Source organism: Lonchura striata, chromosome 3 (genome assembly GCF_050655825.1).
Source record: "Lonchura striata isolate lonStrDom1 chromosome 3, ASM5065582v1, whole genome shotgun sequence".
Classification (NCBI taxonomy): Eukaryota; Metazoa; Chordata; class Aves; order Passeriformes; family Estrildidae; genus Lonchura; species Lonchura striata.
Window position 1 is genome coordinate 97,924,420 of NC_140705.1, and position 17,798 is coordinate 97,942,217.

The 17,798-nt window shown below is 37.3% G+C and overlaps 1 protein-coding gene across 2 annotated transcripts in view; it reads left to right on the top strand.

Annotated features, from left to right (window-relative positions):
* NVL (nuclear VCP like) overlaps window positions 1-17,713 on the top strand; it is a 38,284-nt gene extending 20,571 nt beyond the window's left edge. For both annotated transcript variants that reach the window (XM_031504195.3, XM_085575919.1), the window contains 5 exons: window positions 6,468-6,574; window positions 10,226-10,302; window positions 11,778-11,866; window positions 15,604-15,674; window positions 17,442-17,713. In XM_031504195.3, the coding sequence (XP_031360055.3) occupies window positions 6,468-6,574; window positions 10,226-10,302; window positions 11,778-11,866; window positions 15,604-15,674; window positions 17,442-17,486 (389 nt within the window). In that variant the 3' untranslated portion in view covers window positions 17,487-17,713. The remainder of the gene's footprint in view (window positions 1-6,467; window positions 6,575-10,225; window positions 10,303-11,777; window positions 11,867-15,603; window positions 15,675-17,441) is intronic.
* The last annotated feature ends 85 nt before the right edge of the window (window positions 17,714-17,798 follow it).

The following is a 17,798-nucleotide window of genomic DNA, read 5'->3' on the forward strand; positions in this document are numbered from 1 at the left end:
TTAAATCTCTACCTGCTTGTACAGATTCTTTGACTTAAAGTGGCAGGTTTTCCTGGCATGAGCTTACTAATGCAATGCAGAATAGAAAATAAGTTTATGCTGTGTATAGATGCAGTTGGATGTACCAAGAGTGTTGGTGGAAGTGTCATCAAGTTGCCTTAGCAAGGAGATCTCTCCCTAAATTAGTTGTGCTATTGCAAGCATTTGTATCAAGCAGCCCTATTTGGAAGTGTTTCTCAGTAATTCATGTCTAATTACTGACTTGTCATTATCTCTGACTGGTAGCTTGGGCTGGCAATTCCAGCACTTTTGAAGGGAGGACACATCCAGCTGTACTTCCTGCAGTGCCTCCTCAGCCGGTTGGGCAGGGGGCCAATCCTTTTTTGGGCTGCTCTGTGTCACTGGTCTGAGCTAAAGATTCCTCTGGTGGAGGCAACTGAGTGCAAGCACTCCAGCAGCTCCACCAGGGTCAGCCTAGGGTAAATATTGCTCAGATGTTAATTTCAAAATATAAATATTTATGTATGCCAGGTTTGTCCTAATTCCTTGATTTAGAGATGCACTAATCCTGTGCTTACTTACAGGTCTGATTTCCATGCATATGTGAAACAGACACCCGTTCAATTGTTAATTCCCCTCTCTATAAGGCTTTTCTTAATTCCCCTCTCTATAAGCCTTATATGAGGTGAATTTTTACCCTTTTGCGGTTAGAAAGGACCTCTGGAATTACTTGGGGATGTTTGGGTTTTTTTTCCCCTTCAGCTTTAAAAAGTCACTATTGCCTTTTTCAGCTGCAGTGGCAGATCTACCGTTTGACCATACAGGAATAGTTAAAATTACAAAACTTTACCGAATAATGAAGTTTGGGCTTATATTTGTGGGCAGCTGGGAAATATGTAAGGCATGAAATCAGCAGTGTATTATTAGTCAGTGGCATTGGTGAAAAAAGGGGATTTGAGGTAAAAATGCCAAATGTAAAGAAAATGCAAATGCAGGGATATCAAATACAATTAATTTCTATTTATTGAATTTGTAGGTGAATTTATGTCCTTCACTTCGGTGATTTTATCTTGATAAAGATACAAGGAGTTGTTTTACCAACATTAAAAAATTATTTTTTTCAGCTGGAAGGTGCCATTTGGATAGGATGGATGTCTTGCTTCAGAAGGACTGTGTATATGAATAATGTTTTGGGAAGGCTTAGACCATAAGTTTTTCCTTGCATTTGATACTTGCATTTGTCAGTATGAGGAAATAAAATTTCATCAGAACAATTTCTGCTGAAGTTGTGGTTAAGTTGGGGAAGCTGATCTTTCTCTCCTGTAGTTTAGTCACTGTTCATGGGGCCTAGGAGGAGGCAGTGTTCACCTAATGAAGTTTGGCTGGTGTGGTCTGGGTAGCTGAAAGGAGCACACTGCAGGTAGAGAGCAGTGAAGTCTGTGCTAGTAAAGCACACTCTTAACCACCTTAAGAATGCAAAGTCCAAGCAGAAACCTGTTGGACAGGCATAGCTTAGACTGGCTACTATATTGAAGTACTTCCCCCAAACAATTAAAGTTGTGGTGCCTGAAAAGGTTTTTAAATCTTTGTAAGGAAGATTTTTCTGTCATAGTTGTGGTGAGTAGAGGTGCTGCTGGGGAGGGGAGTTGTGTAATGTAAATCTAAATAATATATGTGTCCCAGCAGAACTTCTGCAGTCTTCCACTGAGCCAGTGCTGTAAATTGTGAGATCTCATGATTTTTAATCCATATTAGTATAATTTATTGGGAGTGAAAATAAGTTTTTAGAGTGATTGCATATGTGGTAGCTTTGAGAGTTGGTTGCTGGTACTGTTCATGACTGTTGTGTTTGCTGTCAGCATTGTAACCTGAAATTATTATACAATAGAAAGAGTCTCTCACATAAGTTATTATTACTATTGTTATGATATTGTTATTGCTATTATTGTTATTGTTATTTAGGAGTAGTTGCAGTTAGGGTAGCAGTGGTTCATCCACTTTTGGCATCTTGAGGTATGTTCCTGGCACAGTTGTTTCAGAGAGGTGTTGGCACCTGGGACAAAGTATTCCTGTGAAATGGTGGTGGTTTATACACCATGGCTGAAAATCACCACATTCTCTTTCATATAGCCTTTAAACACTTGGAAGGCTTTAACTCCCATTTTAACAAAAGGGTAGGCACTATAGATTGGTTCCTTTTTTATCATCTGCAATCTTCAAGTGGTAATTCTTATTCTGCCAGTGCTGAAAAAAACTTTTGATGTGCCCTAAAAAGCAGGATATTTGAATGTTTTTTGCACTCAATGACTTTGAATATCCTGTGTAGATATTTCTCCTTCTAAATTAGTAGGGATGCAGTATTCCAAACTCAATCTCTCTCCACCTAAATGCAGAATCGATGTCACACTTTGTCTGAAGAGGATTAAATTTTTAAAGCACTCAGTATCCTTGGAGAGAGAGAGGGAAAAAAACAGAGGCAGAAATGTCTTGTCTTGTCTTGTCTTGTCTTGTCAGCACCTTTATGAGTCAGAATAATTAAATTCTTTTCCAGTACACTTTCTTACCCAAATTCAAGAGTAAATACTACACAACTGCCAAACACCACTGTTGAATTGAATATGTAATTTCCCACCACTTTCTGGCTACCAGTTTGAATTTCAGGATGGGATACTGCTGCCTTCTGCTCTCCTCTTACTTTCCTGGGCTTTGAACATTTATAAACTTAGAAAAATGCTGACCAAGACATCAGCAGCATTTCCCTTGGGATCTAGGGAACTGTGTGTCATGTGAGGAAACAGACAATACAGTGATTTTAAACTGGTCATGAATTGTGATAATGTCTTGCTTTTATTCATGGCCTCTTTCTCTACTTTTTTAAATTAATTCTTGAAACATTTCTCTTCTGCTGTTACTTTTGAGTACAATCCTAGTTTTAGTGAGTTCTATTCTTGTTGGCAAGTTTATTTTCATTTTTTTAGAGCTATTCACCTGAACCACATGTTTTGAAACACAATAAAAAAAATAATCACCAGTATTTAGCAATAGTTACAGTTTGGGTTTGGGCATTGTTTATGTTTTTACCTGTTTATACATGTTGCTGAATTAAAGGGAAGATAAGATCTAGGAAAAGTACTTAATACATAAGGCATGGAACAATTTCTTTCATAATAGTTCTAATTCACACAAATTATATTTCTGCATTTCAGCAGCCTTTGAGTGTTGTGAATCTTTCACAGGAACTTCAGTTAAGTACAGCATTCACCTGGAATCTCAGAACTTTTAGGGCTTCTGAGCCTGCATTTCAGAACATCACAAATAGGAGGGCCTAGATCCTGTGTATCCAAATATATTTTTAAAAGCTGGAGTGAGAGCATGGGAGAAGTTTGATGGACTCACACAACAGCTGTCATTGCTAGTATGCACTGAATGTGCTGGGCTCCTGTACAGTTGAGATAAGACATAAATAATCAACTAGAAATGAATGTGGGATTAAGAGATTCTGCTATAGAACAATAGAATGTCACTGTATAGGAATTCATGCACAGATATTTTCAATGGAATGTAATAATTCTGTAAGAATTTGCAGTAGTTTGAAGAGCAATGTAGCAAACTGAATTGTGACTTCATTCTCTAGAGGTTAGTGCCTGTTTGAACCCTCAAAAACAGAGCAAGGAATGCATATACTGTAAATACCTTCTCATGTAATTTTGTCAGATTATTTGGAAAATTATACTACTGTATTCTAATGACAGTCAACACCATTGACCACCTCAGAAAGGCAGGAAATTATTAACATTTCTCCCAGTAGAAATATATTCTGTGTGTGAGACAGCTGCTTGGAAAAGGGGTGCTGTGTTTCATCACATTTCCATGCTTCACTTTCCTTCCAACTTGAGGGATAATAGGCTTTGAAAGAGGTATCTCCAATAACTGCCTTAATTTCATTAAAATCGTAAACGTATCTAAAATGAGTTGACTCTCTTCTGTTTAGATAAGTTTTAAGATAATAGATATTGAGAGGGTGTTCTGATTTACCAGGGTGGAATGCTTTGAAATCTCTTAAAGGGGTACCTTGTGGATATGAGGTGCATCTAATGAGTGAGTTTGTCCAATGAGTAAATACTAATTTTCTGGGTTAGGAGACTTGAGTTTTCAAGAAATCCAGGCCCAGGTCTGAACCAGAAGAATGAAATTAGTTGATTCATAAAGAGATGAGGAGTCTGGGCTTCAGACTTTGGTGTGGTCTTGTTGCTGTAAACTACCATTACTGCAGTTTATCTAGTTCTGGCAGTTGTTGTAATATTTTGAATGCAGGCAGTGTGGTAATTTCCATACAAAAAGATAAATACAACTTCAGACCACATTGCTGTCTTCATATTGTTGGACAAATAGCAAGTACCATGTTGTCAGTGTGCAAAATGGAAATAGTATTTTCCATAGCAAGCTTAGTATTTTCAAATATTATTTAATAAATTTTTTTTGGAATGTTAGAATGGGGAAATCAGCAAGTGTCTGTGTTGTAATTTGGGCCCTCTTGAGAGTATTTGTTTTGGTGTTTGTAACAGATTCTTGGAGTGAACTTTGTCATCTACTAATAATGTGACAAGAAACACAAAAACAGGAAAGTGCACTTGTCAAAAGGAAGACAAAATGTTATCTGTAACAATGCACAGATGTATAAGTAACATTTTTTTTTCTGTGCCTGCCATGGCAGGATTCTGTTTAACCCTTGTTTCATCTGGTCTGGATTAAATTAATACAAGTAGTTCCTTTTTTTTTTTTCCCTCACCATTCTCATCACATTAGCATCTGCATTTTTCTTCCGTAGATGTTTCTGCCCATGACTGCTGTATTCTAGGGGGGGAAAAAAGCTTTTGTCCAAGAAAAAGATGAGAGTTGTCCTTTAAGCATAACTGAGAGAGCAACTTGAACAATACCATGAACATTTTTAAAAAATGGATCAAGACCATACTGTGGTAGGCTCAGGTAGTTCGAATGTTGACAGAATTAAGCAAACTTTCTTAATTTGCAAAAAAGCAATAGTTTAACTTCCCTGTTGCTCTTTTAGGCCTTGGGTGGTGCCTGTTATTTTTAAAACATCTGTACAGTAAAGATTAGCAGCTTCACTTTCTCCAGTCCTTCACCGTTAATGTACAGGAATGCAGTAGTTTGTCTGTGAGCTCTGTTTTGTCAGGGGGGCAGAGCCAATGCAGGGTGTTGGCAGCTTCATTGGGAGACCTTGATAATTTCCAGCTTTAGACTTAGATGGAACTATCAACTGTTACTTTTAGGAGAGGTTCTTGCAGTAGCTACCTCACACATTCATATAATTTACATACTTTAAAATAGTCTGTTCTAGTAAAAAAGTACAGATTTCTTCATCTGTGAGTGTTTCTGTAACTTTGCTGCTCACGTTACTGTGGCATGTAGGATATCGGAGAGTTACGGAATCATTTAGGTCGGAAAAGACCTCAAAGATCATGGAGTCCACCTGTTAACCCAGCACTGCCAAGTCCACCACTAAACCATGTACCCAAGTGCCACATCTACAGGTCTTTTTAGTACCTCCAGGGATGGTGACTCTATAGAATTCCTTAGTGAAACACAGCGATTAATACCATTATTGGGTTTTGGCAGATGGGGAAATAGGGCATCAAGAAGCATTGAAAAACATCAGGCAGGCAGTTTGTGCTGAAATACGGACAGGAATTGAGGCCTTTTCCAGGTTATATGCCATGTCTGTAGCTCTTGTTATACCAATAGTCAGTATTTATATCCTGATGGACTTTGTGTACATTTGGTATCACAGCCTGTGGTGCTAAAAGGCAGCTGCACATTTCTGTTGCACTTAAGCTTTGAATGGTTTCTAGAAACATTTGTGATAATATTTGGTTTCTTCTCCACACATAATAAATTTGGAGTCTGTCGTTCTCCTTGGGAAACAAATTCTGTACTTTGCAGCTATCTTTGGCATTTTCCTGGGTTTCCTGTTTGCCATTCATATAACCATTATGTAGTAGAAATACAAATGACCAATAAAACTCAGTTTGCATATGGATGGTTGTGATTGGCCCTGTGTGCTTCTTTTGCTTGACTTACCATTGTCCCTTTGGGTAGAGTTCCTTCCAGTAGAAGAAACTGCTAAAAATTAGCATGGAATTCCTCAGCAAAAATGTTCTAATTCTGTATTGCCAAATAGAGAGTTGTCTTCTTATCTGAAGAGATGAACGTGGTATTTATGAGCCATCATTAATCAGATGTGGCTTAATTGTATTGAGTATTAGAGACTTGTTGACAAAAATGAAACTTTTTTAATCAGCTCCTTTAATGCTCAGAGCTTCAGTCGTGGCACAAATGCTTCTTTGAGTCTTGGTACAAATATGCATGTATTCCTTCTCATGTGCAGATGTTCCCAAGGGTGTATCTCATTTCTGGATTAATTATTTTCTATTTTTCCTCTCCCTAAGATATAATTGACCCAGCTATCCTGCGTCCTGGTAGGCTGGATAAAACACTCTATGTGGGTTTGCCACCACCTGAAGATCGACTTGCTATTTTAAAGACCATCACCAAAGTGAGTATTTGGAAATATATCCTTAATCTTGAAGCTTGGTGGAATGATGTTAGACAAATTAAACATTACAAAGAATTGCAGAATCCTGTCTCATTAAACACTTTCAGCTTTTCCATGAGGTCATAAAAATAATCCCTCAGCCCATCTGCTGTTAAATTTGCTCTGGGACTGCAAGGGGCTGATGAATGTTGAGTAAAGCAAACCTGTTAAACATAGAAGTTGCTGACCTTATAGTCACACTTTGAACAGATTTAATTAAAGATTCTTATCTGAGTGAGTAATGGGCCTAGAAGTGTTTTGTAAGCTTTTTTTGGGGGGTTCCAGACATTCAGCAGAATGATTCACAAGCTCCATCTGTTTTTGCTCAACAGTAGTTGTGACACCTAATTTGCCTTAGGATTAAAAGAAGCTTGTGATGATTGAGGTTGTATGTTAAAGTAAATGTGGAAATGTACAATCTGTGCCTTCGTGGGTCCTCCCTGTGGTGGACAGCACAATCTGCCACTTCAAGGACTTGGATTACAGAATTCTGTGAGTGTTTCTCCAATTATGGCACAGCAAGAGTCAAGGCCTTATAAAAGATCATAAAAAGCATTATGAATAACATGGATATTTCCTTCTTTTTTCCAGTAGATCAACATTGATTGTTATGACCAGGTATTCTATCAGATCTTTCTTTGAGCTGCAAAGGAGACAAAGTCTTTTCTATAGAGAAAAGATAACATTATGAGAAGTCTGGCAGAAATTGTTTAGTGTATCTGTAATAAAACTTGCATAACCTTAAAGTTGTGGTGTATAGGCAATAATTGATTCAGAATTCAGAAAGTGAGGACTTGTTCCAGCCTGTTCTTTCATGCCAAAATGGATGTTCATAGGGTGACCTCTCTTAAAAATTCAGGATGTTAGACTTCCCTTCATTTGTTCTGTGCATTACTTCATGGTTGAAAATAGATTAAGTGTTCCCCCATTTGATATTTGCAGTAGACCATTTTGTTGTCTCTAAGTTTTACAGAAATACTGCAGTTAATACTTTTTAAACCCTGTTCTTAATGTTCTTCATGATATGTTGAGAGAAATTGAGTGTAACATCTGTGAATACTGTAAGGAATCATGATTTTTATTTTACCAGATATATTTTTAAAGGTAATTAGGGGTGTAGGGGAACAGTGTAGCAGAGCTTGGTGCTTTCCTTCCTTCACTGGAGCAAAGGTGGATCAAACAGAGCTGATTTCTCTCACTCTCACTGGTTTCCCTTGCTCACACTCTCACAGCCATATGTAGCCACCAAGATACATGAACCCACCTGGCAAGGGCAGGATCACTCATGGGCAACACTGAGGACAAGGAACTGTAGTGACTCCTCACTTTACCTTTTGGCTTATTCGTGTCTGTCAATGACCAGCTGGTTGTTAGGGAGAACTGTTTGCAGTTTCCCATCAGGAATCAAGTTCAGAATTGCATTTACTGCCATAAATCCTGGGTGAGGTCACTGAAATGCTCCCTTCTCCTGGGAATCTTTGAGCCTACAATCCTATCTTCCTGTTGGGATAACACCAAGAGGAGTGGCAATGGGATGTGGTAACCCTGTTATTATCCCACTGCCAGAATATTTTTGTCTTCTGCTGACATCAGCTTTGATGTGACTCTATCTGCTTATGGGGCTTCTTGACAGCAAGAACACATTGCACAGTGTTTATCAGCTTGGTTTCTGTGGATCCTGTCACTGGTTATCATGTTGTTTATCATGCTTTTTGTATGCAAGATGCTTTCATGCATGCTTAATTCACACTAGTCTGATTATTTTGATTACTAATCCTTGTGGTGAACAAAGAGTTAAATCTTTAAAGATGTGTAGGAGTTGTGTGAAAGAATAACATGGAGTAGGAAGAGAGGAAAATGTGTTAAATGAATTGAAAAACTTTATTGTCAGAATTCATCCATGCGTTCTAGGTGAGGAAGTGTGAAAATTTGCGAACATATTTGCTCAAGGCCAGAGAAAAAATGTTTGGTGCAGATGTGAGTGGCTGCTGAATGATGGTATGCATTCCCAGGAATCTCCAAGGAGTACATGCACAGCATGTGGAAGCAGAATCCTGGCTGAATAAAAACATGGATGCTTAGAAATGCACCCATGAGGGGTAGAAAAAGGACCTGGGGGAGGCACAGATTGTCAGGAAGACAGACAGTCTAAATGTGGGTTGAAGCTTTGTTGTGAAAGACTTATTTCAGTTAAGTTGTACAAATCAGTCATTCCCAATTATGCACATTATGCAAGAGAAGTCTGTCTTTACATGTTTCAGTTACTTTTATACTTAAACATTCCTGGAAGCTGCATCAAGCTCCTCTGCTGAACAGGGCTTGGCACCAGAGCAGGGAGAGTAAAAATGCCCAGTGTATTTGCTGCACAAAGCAATAGGTTAAAACATTTCTTTTTAGGAGAGGAGGTGCCTCTCTGGCTTGCAATTTTCTATAAGAATAAGTAAAGTATCCCATATGAAATTGTATGAAGCTTCCTTGTTTACAGGTTAGTGTCTCTCAGGATGTTTTCAAATCAGGCTGCTCCTTTATCTTTTTGTTGTGGTGCTGTTCTGGATTTTTTTCCCTTTCTAAATGTTAGAGATTCATTCAGGATTGTTTCCTTACTCTGCCTAGTCCTTGACAGTTCCACTCTCTGTTAAGTATTCAAATATTTTAACTTGCAAGGTACTATACATTTTATTTTTTTCTCTTGAAGGTATTGTAGATATGCAGTATATGAGTTCCTCTGAAGGAGTCAGAAAATATTTATTTGAATTTGAGCATTTCTGTCAAATGAGTATCTGGCAGAAATGTATCATTATATCATAAAAGCGTTCTTTCGTGTCAAAACTCAGATATTGTTTGATCAAAAAGACATCTTAAATCTCTGTACTATCATGATAATAGTTTACTGTTGTCTCAGGGTAACAGGAGGATCTCCAAGCTTACAGTGTTTGGAAATTTTGTTGGCTAGTTTCAAATACCATTTATGTCATTTAAGATTTTTGCTGTTGGAGATGCAAAAACAATAACAAAAGAAACCACTTCTAGAATCTTTCTGGCAAAAGCAGTAATAATATGGAAAAGTAGTGTCCAAAAATCTACAGTTTATCTAAACTCCTCTGAAATCTAAATAGAAAACTTCTAAGTTTGAAAATTTATATCCAGAATATAAAAGATATACAATTAATTTAGTCTTAAAGGTGGTAAGACTAAACTGACATGCCTATTACTTAGCTGTTTGATTTCAACACACAGTAACACTAGAGGAAGTTCAGCTAAACAAGCTGCTGAAGCAACCAACTATTATTGAAAATAAGCCCACATATGGAATAGTGTTGGTGTTACAATGCCCTGGGGCAGGCTGGCCATCATTTCCTTAGAGAAAATCTAATCTGTGGGTGGCAAGTTAAAATTTACCATTGCTTAACATTTTCTAATTAAATGGTTTTAAGGCTGATTATCCTTCTTGCCAGTTTGAGATTAAAAATGTTTATATTTGTTGATATTGCAGGAAACTTGTCAGGCCCCTATATGATTCCTGATTAAAGAAACTTCATCACTTCAGGGATGGCAGATGTTAAAAAAAAATGTTTTCTTACCTTCTCTTTTTCCTTACCTCAACTCCTTTAGGATGGCACCCGGCCTCCCCTAGATAGTGATGTGAGCCTGGAGGAAATTGCTTACAGTCAGCACTGTGATTGCTACACGTGAGTATCTTCTGGTTTTGCCTTTCATACTTCATGCACAGTGCCAGCAGTCTTTGATGCATGATCAGCTGTGTTTTGCTGGTATTATTAAGAGTGTTTCTTAATTTGATAAACCTTTTCCTTTAGGGTATTTTTTTTTGCTTCCCCTTGTGCTTTTTTCCAAGAAGTTGATAGGATATATGGATGCTAAAATCTTCTTCATTTGAAATAGTCCTTACATTGCAAATACAGAACAGTGGAGGCATGTTTGTTTTCTTTGGTTTTATTTTATAATTCTTGCATCATCTGAGGAACAAAGAGCCCTCTTTATGTTGAGTCCATACACAAAGGTGATGAAAGCAAATTGGCTAAACAGCCATAGCCAACTTGTTCTGTCACAGAGTTGAGAGCCATCTGTTTGACAAAGTCATAAAGGCCCATTTCAGCTTGTGCTTTGGGAATAGCAAGGTGTGGCTTCAGGGAAAGCTTGATGACCATAATCTGTCAGAATCATTTGCAGTTATGGTCCATAAAACTTAAAAAGCTTTAAGCTAGTTAATAGTTTAGTAATACTCCATGTTTTTATGGAGTTTGTGAAAGATAAAGTTTATGACAGGCTGCTTGCCTCAATATTACTTGGGAAAGAGTATTTTCATTCTTTCTACACCTTTCTACACCTTTCACTCACTGCTTTATAGTCCAGTGGTTTTTTTTTGTTCAGTGTGCAGGGGTTTTGGTTTGGTTTGTTGTTGTGGGGTATTTGTGGGTTTTTAGTTTGAGATTTTGTTGTTTGGTTGTGGGTTTTTTGATGCTTTTGTTTACCTGTATTTTGAGTTTGGGGGCTTTGTGTGTGTTTGGGTTTTTGTTGTGGGTTTTGATGTCTTTGGTTTTGGTTTATTTGGGGTTTTTGTTTTATCTGGTTGGGGTTTTGATTTTTAAGTACTTTATGCCTAGTACCCCCAAATGAAGCATGGGGAGTTGATTTTGAATTTTTTTTTGATTCAATGACTTTCACCAGCTAAAAGACATGTGAAAAGTTCCAGCTGTTCCAGTTCCAGGAAAACTGGAAAGAAATTCTTAAACTGGTCTGACCATATTTTGTGGATACTATTATTTTAAGAGCATGTTAACTTTACTATTGATGCAGCTTTGAGCAACTCTTTTTTGTAGTGGTGAGGGATTTAATTTGTATCTTTCATAAAATTTATAAAAAAAGAAGTTATGTTCCCAAGAAGTGGCACAGTATTAATCAACCCTTTGTCTCTTCCCTTGTTTCTCATTAATTTGATCTTAAATTGTGGCTAAAATCTGAAGGGCATTACTCTATAATGAAGGCTGCAGACTGCATAATCATCAGGCCTCTTCCTAGTGTTCTTAAGATGAAACTTTGTGACAGCACAACCAAATTTTTATGCCATTTTTACTGTCTTATCTGTCTATATGCCATCAGCATAACTGAAATTTATCCCCAAATAACCTGTTGTTTGTATCCCTAGAGGGGCAGACCTTTCAGCTCTCGTGCGTGAAGCTTCCATTTGTGCCTTGAGACAGGAAATGGTCCTGCAGAATACTCAAAGCAAGAAGGGTAAGAAATATTTAAAAATAAAATCTTAACTGAAAATGCAAAGATAAATGGAATAGAAAGTATTTTAAACAGTTGGAGACAAGCATAATTCTGTGAAAGCTGTACATCATTGGTTGATTGACTTCCGAGCCATACAAAAATTAAGTCGCATAAGGGAAGGTAAGGGAAGGTACAGGAAAAATGGTTATGCTAGAAGTCAGCGTAATTCTTATTTTTAAAGAAGTGAAGGTTGCAACCTTAAAGAAAAGTTTCTGTTAAATGGTTATATAAACTGATTATTTTCTAGACTAAGTACTCCTTTGCCAATTTTCCCTGTTACTACCAAAGACTAATTATGCTCATGTATTTGGAGGAGGGTTGTAAACTGCACATTCCCTGATTTCCTACCTTTGGCACCCAGCTGTGTTGTGTAACTGAACACGTATATCCAGCAGTTGGGAAAATCTGTGCCACTTTTGATCTTTGGTGCTTAGCTCATCAGTGCCTCTTGCCAGCACTTTACCAGGGAGTTATAAATTGATTCAAGTACAATCTCTGCCCTTTTATTATCTGTCTGAACTGCTGGTTTAAGTTGTATTTTTGTAGGGATTTCTAAATTATAGATTGAAACTTTTCTATAAAATGCCTGTCTGTTTAGATTTCTTCCCAGTAATTTTGTTTGTTATTTTATCTTTAAGCCAAAATGCAAAGCTAAAATGGAAGTGTGACTTTTCAGATTATGTCCTTGGAAAATATTGTAGGCTTTCCTTATGCCCCTGATTTCTAAGAGCAACACTGTATTTTAATAGCTTTGAATGAATCTTTTTGATCTAGTACCTGTCCAATCTTACCTGGTTTTTAGCAACAGTAAGTTACCAGAGCACAGTGTTTGTATTCCCTGTTTTATGACTTGGTTACCCATTTTGCTTGTTGTAGCTGGCTAAAACTCTTGATGTGAGGTAGTAGTATCTGAGTTTATCCTGGTCATTTTTATAATTGTTCAGAATACAGCAGACTTTATCCAAAGCTGTTCATCTCTTGAATTCAGCCTTCACAGTTAGGATTGCAGCCTAAGCACCAACTGCATGAATGTGTAGGCAGCCAGCAAGTCCATAATATATGTACAGCTTGATTTGCATATTTATAGCAGCTGCTTGCTTGTCTGTCCATGGGTTTACAAGATGTTAGCCCTGATTGCTATGAAAACATGTGAGTTGGTTTCTTATTTGAGACCCTCTTCATTTTTATCTTCAAGATAAGACTGGGGATTTTCTTCCTTCATTGTTGAAGACACGCACAGCTGCCTCCCCTCCCATGCTCTGCTTGGCTGTGGATGGGTGCTGAGTGTCCTTTGAGTCTGGGCTGCTCCTTTCTATTCTTGTGAAAACTGTTGCAACTTCTTGTTATACCTGATATTTTCCCTCTGGAATAAAATCGGGGTGTGGTTTTTTAACGCTTGGCAGTGGTGCTTGAAGGTACTTTTAGAAAGTGAAATGGAGAGATATCCTTTTTTTGATACTTCATAGGAGAATTCAGAAATTCTACTGCTAATCTGAACAGGCCTAGGCAACCTGATCATGTTAGTCACTATGATCTGAGAATTGCCAGATACAGAAGTTTGTAGGGGAAATTCCTAAAAACTGGGCAGATTTCCACTTTTATGTAGTACTCCTGGATTTCCTTATCATTGGGCCAGCACTTAATGCCCAGAAAAGTTCACTGTCATTTGCAAACTTGGAGTTTCACTTCTGCCTCCCTTTTCCAAACCACTGAAGGTGGTGCATAAAAGTGGTTTCAGCTCCACTGCCAGAGTAGGACCCACCCTACTGCAGCAGCTCTGCAGTTTCTGTCAGAAACTTTTCCTCAGCAACTTTGGAACACCATGTGCTCCTGGAGACTTCTTGCCATTGACTTCTTTCCATTCCCATCCTGACTCACCTGTTTAGCTTAATGCTGTGTATTTACTTCAAACAAATCTAGTTACACAGAATTCACAGGGTATGAGAAATAATAGGAATTTTTATAAGAGAGAGCCAGTGGTCCCACATCACCTGCAGTCTGTAAGGCTGATCCTAAGCACAGAATCTATGAGGCTTTTTGTTAAAGCAGTTAAGAGCAAGTGTGGTTTAACAGGTGGGAATAAAGTTTTGCATCTTTGCAATTGAATTTGTAAAGCAAGATCTGGGCCTTGTTTGATACGAACCATGTAAATAGGAAAACTCCAAATTAATATTTAGAGTTTTAAGTACATTGTCTTATTTTTAAAAGATTGTACCTGTTGATAGACTTCATTATTTTAATTTAACAATAGAAATGGTTTTAAACAATAAAAGTATTTGTACTTACTTATTCAGACTAACTGGTTTTGTCATTAGAAATTGAGACAAAGTGTGTTGAAGCAAGTAGCCAAGGTCTAGATTATTCACAGCTACATTTTCTACATGATCAAGCTTTGGACAAGCTTTTATCACATAATAAACATGGAGGAGTTTAGCTTACTTGCAGTGAGAGGTCTGCTACTTAGCAGGAGATTTTCTCTCTCCCTGTAACATTGTCGCAGTTTGATTAAAAGTTACATGCTTAAAAACAAAAGTGAAAGCAAAATTAAATTCTCATAGCTTTATTTTATTGTTTCATGGAGTTTTAATGACTCAGTCTAAGTTATCTGTCTTCTGGGGAAGTCCCAGTTTGAACCTTTGAACCTTTTTCTTACTGTAAATAGCATTTCCTTGGGGAAATATGTTAGATTCCTGATATTTTAAACTTGCATCTTCAAATTTTCCAGGTATAACTTTATGTAGTAATAGGAATGTTGACCATGAGCTCCAGAGAAGTGAGATGACAGAGCAGTGAGGTTTTATGTTTAGTTCAGTGAAATTTAACCTTCATGTTTACCTTTAACCCAGGTAATAATAACTATAGGCTATTTGCTGTTCTGCTTAATACCTTAGACAATGTCTATTTCATTTTTTATTTAGTATCTTCCATTTGCTTTTTAGTCTTTTACTATATCAGGAGAAGATTTTTGTTCAACTCAGACTCAAAATATATTAATGTTAAAGAGTTTTTTCATGTTGGCACATCCCACTTCATGTGGCAGAGGTGGAAATAAAAGCAATAATCAACCTAATGAAAGAGATGAAAATAATGCACCAAAGAAAACTACAGTTTGTATTTCTGACATATCTGGTACCTGTGCATAGTGGTAGCTGGTAATTAATCTTTATGTAGTGACATTTTAGGATTTTTAAATCCAGATTAAACAAGGTACTTCCTTGTGAGAGCAGAGGAATCCATTACTTATTTGATGTATGCTTATGTTTTAACATACTAAGAAAACCTGTTCAAAAGGTTATTATTAGGAATAATTACTGTGGATAGCTGCATTAAGGTCAAAAAGGTAATTTGCATAAACTTAAACATAGGCAGTTGTAGCAGTGAAAGCTTTCATCACTTCTGTGTAATGCCAGAGAACACAATGAAATGAAGCCAATTACTTAGAAAATGAGTGGAATTGAAATGACAGCAAAATGTCTTCTAAGTACTTCTTAAATAACAGGGAAGTTTAATACTGACTTTATGTTAAAAAAAAAAAAAGCCCAGAAGTGGAAGCAGCAGAATTTGAGGGATTCACTTCCAGAAAGGTTATGGAATTCAGTTAGTTAGGTTTCATGAATGCTGCCTTGAAATACATGCAACAGTCACTTGCTTGTCACTTGTCTGCAATTTTAGTAATTTATTATGTTTTGTTCTTTAAGGAGAAATCAAGATTTCTCATAAACACTTTGAAGAAGCTTTCAGGAAAGTGAAGTCTTCAGTGTCCAAACAGGTAAGGCAATATTCCAGTTTGCAAAGTTCATTGCTCCCTTAGGAAGGACACTCTTCTGATGCTGGAGACTGGTGGGAATGGTTAAGGTTGCAGCATCCTTAGGTGGATTTCAAACTGATACTACCTGTTTCTACATTAAACAAATCTGATGTTTGTGTTAAGGCCAGAAATCAAAGCCTCCCTTTTCAGCTGCAGATGATGCACTCTATGTAGATGGCTTACCAAGATACCAAGGTTACTTTTTAGTGTGGTGCCTTGGACTTCATTGACATTCCAGATTGATTATTAACCTGGCCCTAAGCTCTTATGTCTGCTGAGCTTTCAGTGTAGAAGTCAAGTCCTTTAGAGTGCACCACATCCTGCCACAATTTTTCCTCCTCTGTGATGATGACACACAGAGATGCTCAGTCTTTTCTGTTGATGTGCAAGAGATGTAAATTTGAGATGGGACATAAAACACACTTTATGATCTTAGCTATTCCTTATCACTGTTTTCATTATTTGTATTTGTTAAGGAAGTTTGTTGTAAATGTTTCTTTATGCCCTTTTCCTTTTAATGACTGAAAGGAAAGCTGTTCAGTCATCTTAATTACTATAATTTTGAATTTAATATATAGGAATTGCTACTATTGCAGAACCTATGTCTAGGTCTCCATGTGTGGCCAAGAGTGTACTGTACTGCAGCCAGAATACATTAATGTATTCACATGTAGAACTAGACAGAAGTTAGTAAACTATTTCCTTTCATTTTTATTGTTTTTGGTGGTCAGTGACCTTTCATAAAATTAAAAGTAATCTTTGGCTCCAAGAACCTTTAAGGATGATGTTGGCTGTTGTTTTCCCTTTGCTAATCACTAAGCAAACAGCCACAAAAATTTAAAACATCTCCTCTAACCTAGCAATGATTGTTAAGTATTAGAACATATTCCTTCTGGTTAACCAAAAATGTTATTCTGCATCTCAAAGGCAGCTTAGATATCCACGTATCTGAGAGACCTGTATTTCACTTATATTAATCTGAAGACATGTCAGTTAGGTATTTTGAAATATCTGTTGCAGTACAAGATACTTACCTCCCCTTTCCAGCTGCCAGTTCCTATCTGCTAGGCAAAATCAGTCTGAGAAAAACTACAGACCATGCTATGATACTGGAAAATTTAAAAAGGCTAAAAAAGCTGCATCTTACTGATCTAGTGCATCTACCTCTTCTATCCCATACACATCTCTGTGTTTGGTTTAATTGGTTGACTCAAGATAAACAGAAAGAATTCTTTAAGCTGTGAAGACATTACCTTCTGAAGCCAGGCATTTCAGTGGAAGTACTCTGTTCCTCAAAATTCATTTTGAGTGACTAGCAAAAAGGGTGAAGGAACAGTTAAGTTAAACTTGTAAAGGATGATCTTGTCTGTTCATTGTGCAGAACTAGATGGGGGAGGAAAGTGTCAATTCAGCAGCTCCTATAGTGAAGAGGGCAGTGCCTTCTCAGTGAAGCTGCCATCAAACCTAGCATGGCAACAGGAACTGCAAGAACTTTGCCTGAGGCCTCTAGGAATTGCATACCATTAGTGACTCTACCTCATTTATGAGCCAGGGTAGTGGGGGTTTGCCTTATTTAAGTTTTTGTTTGTAAATATTTTTAAATGCAGCTAGTGACTCACAGAGCTGGTTTGTTTCACTTGCTTAAATAATACACAAAGTCACTTTTAAATATTGTGTATTTTTTTACCACTGTCTGAGGTCCTTTTCCTCTTCTCTTGGCACTGTTAGGATCAAATAATGTATGAACAACTGCATCGGTCGCTGTGCAGGTGATACATTTGGACAATTCCCAAAAGAGACTCACTCTGCACTGATGAAGATTTTTGTAGTTCTGTGCCTGTTTTCAAGATGCAGGCTGGAAAGAAGCTGTACTAAATCCATCCCTCAACTTTTTATACTGCACCTATAAAAAAGGTAATCATAACCTACTGCTCTAAAGCACCCTTAAATTAACTGTTTCCAGAATAAAAGATACAATACATGCTTCCTTTTTATAACCATTTACATTTTCCAAATGAATGCTTTTAGTGTTAAAAAGCTAACACCATTCTGATCTATTTGGTGCCCTGAATCAGAAATCCCTGA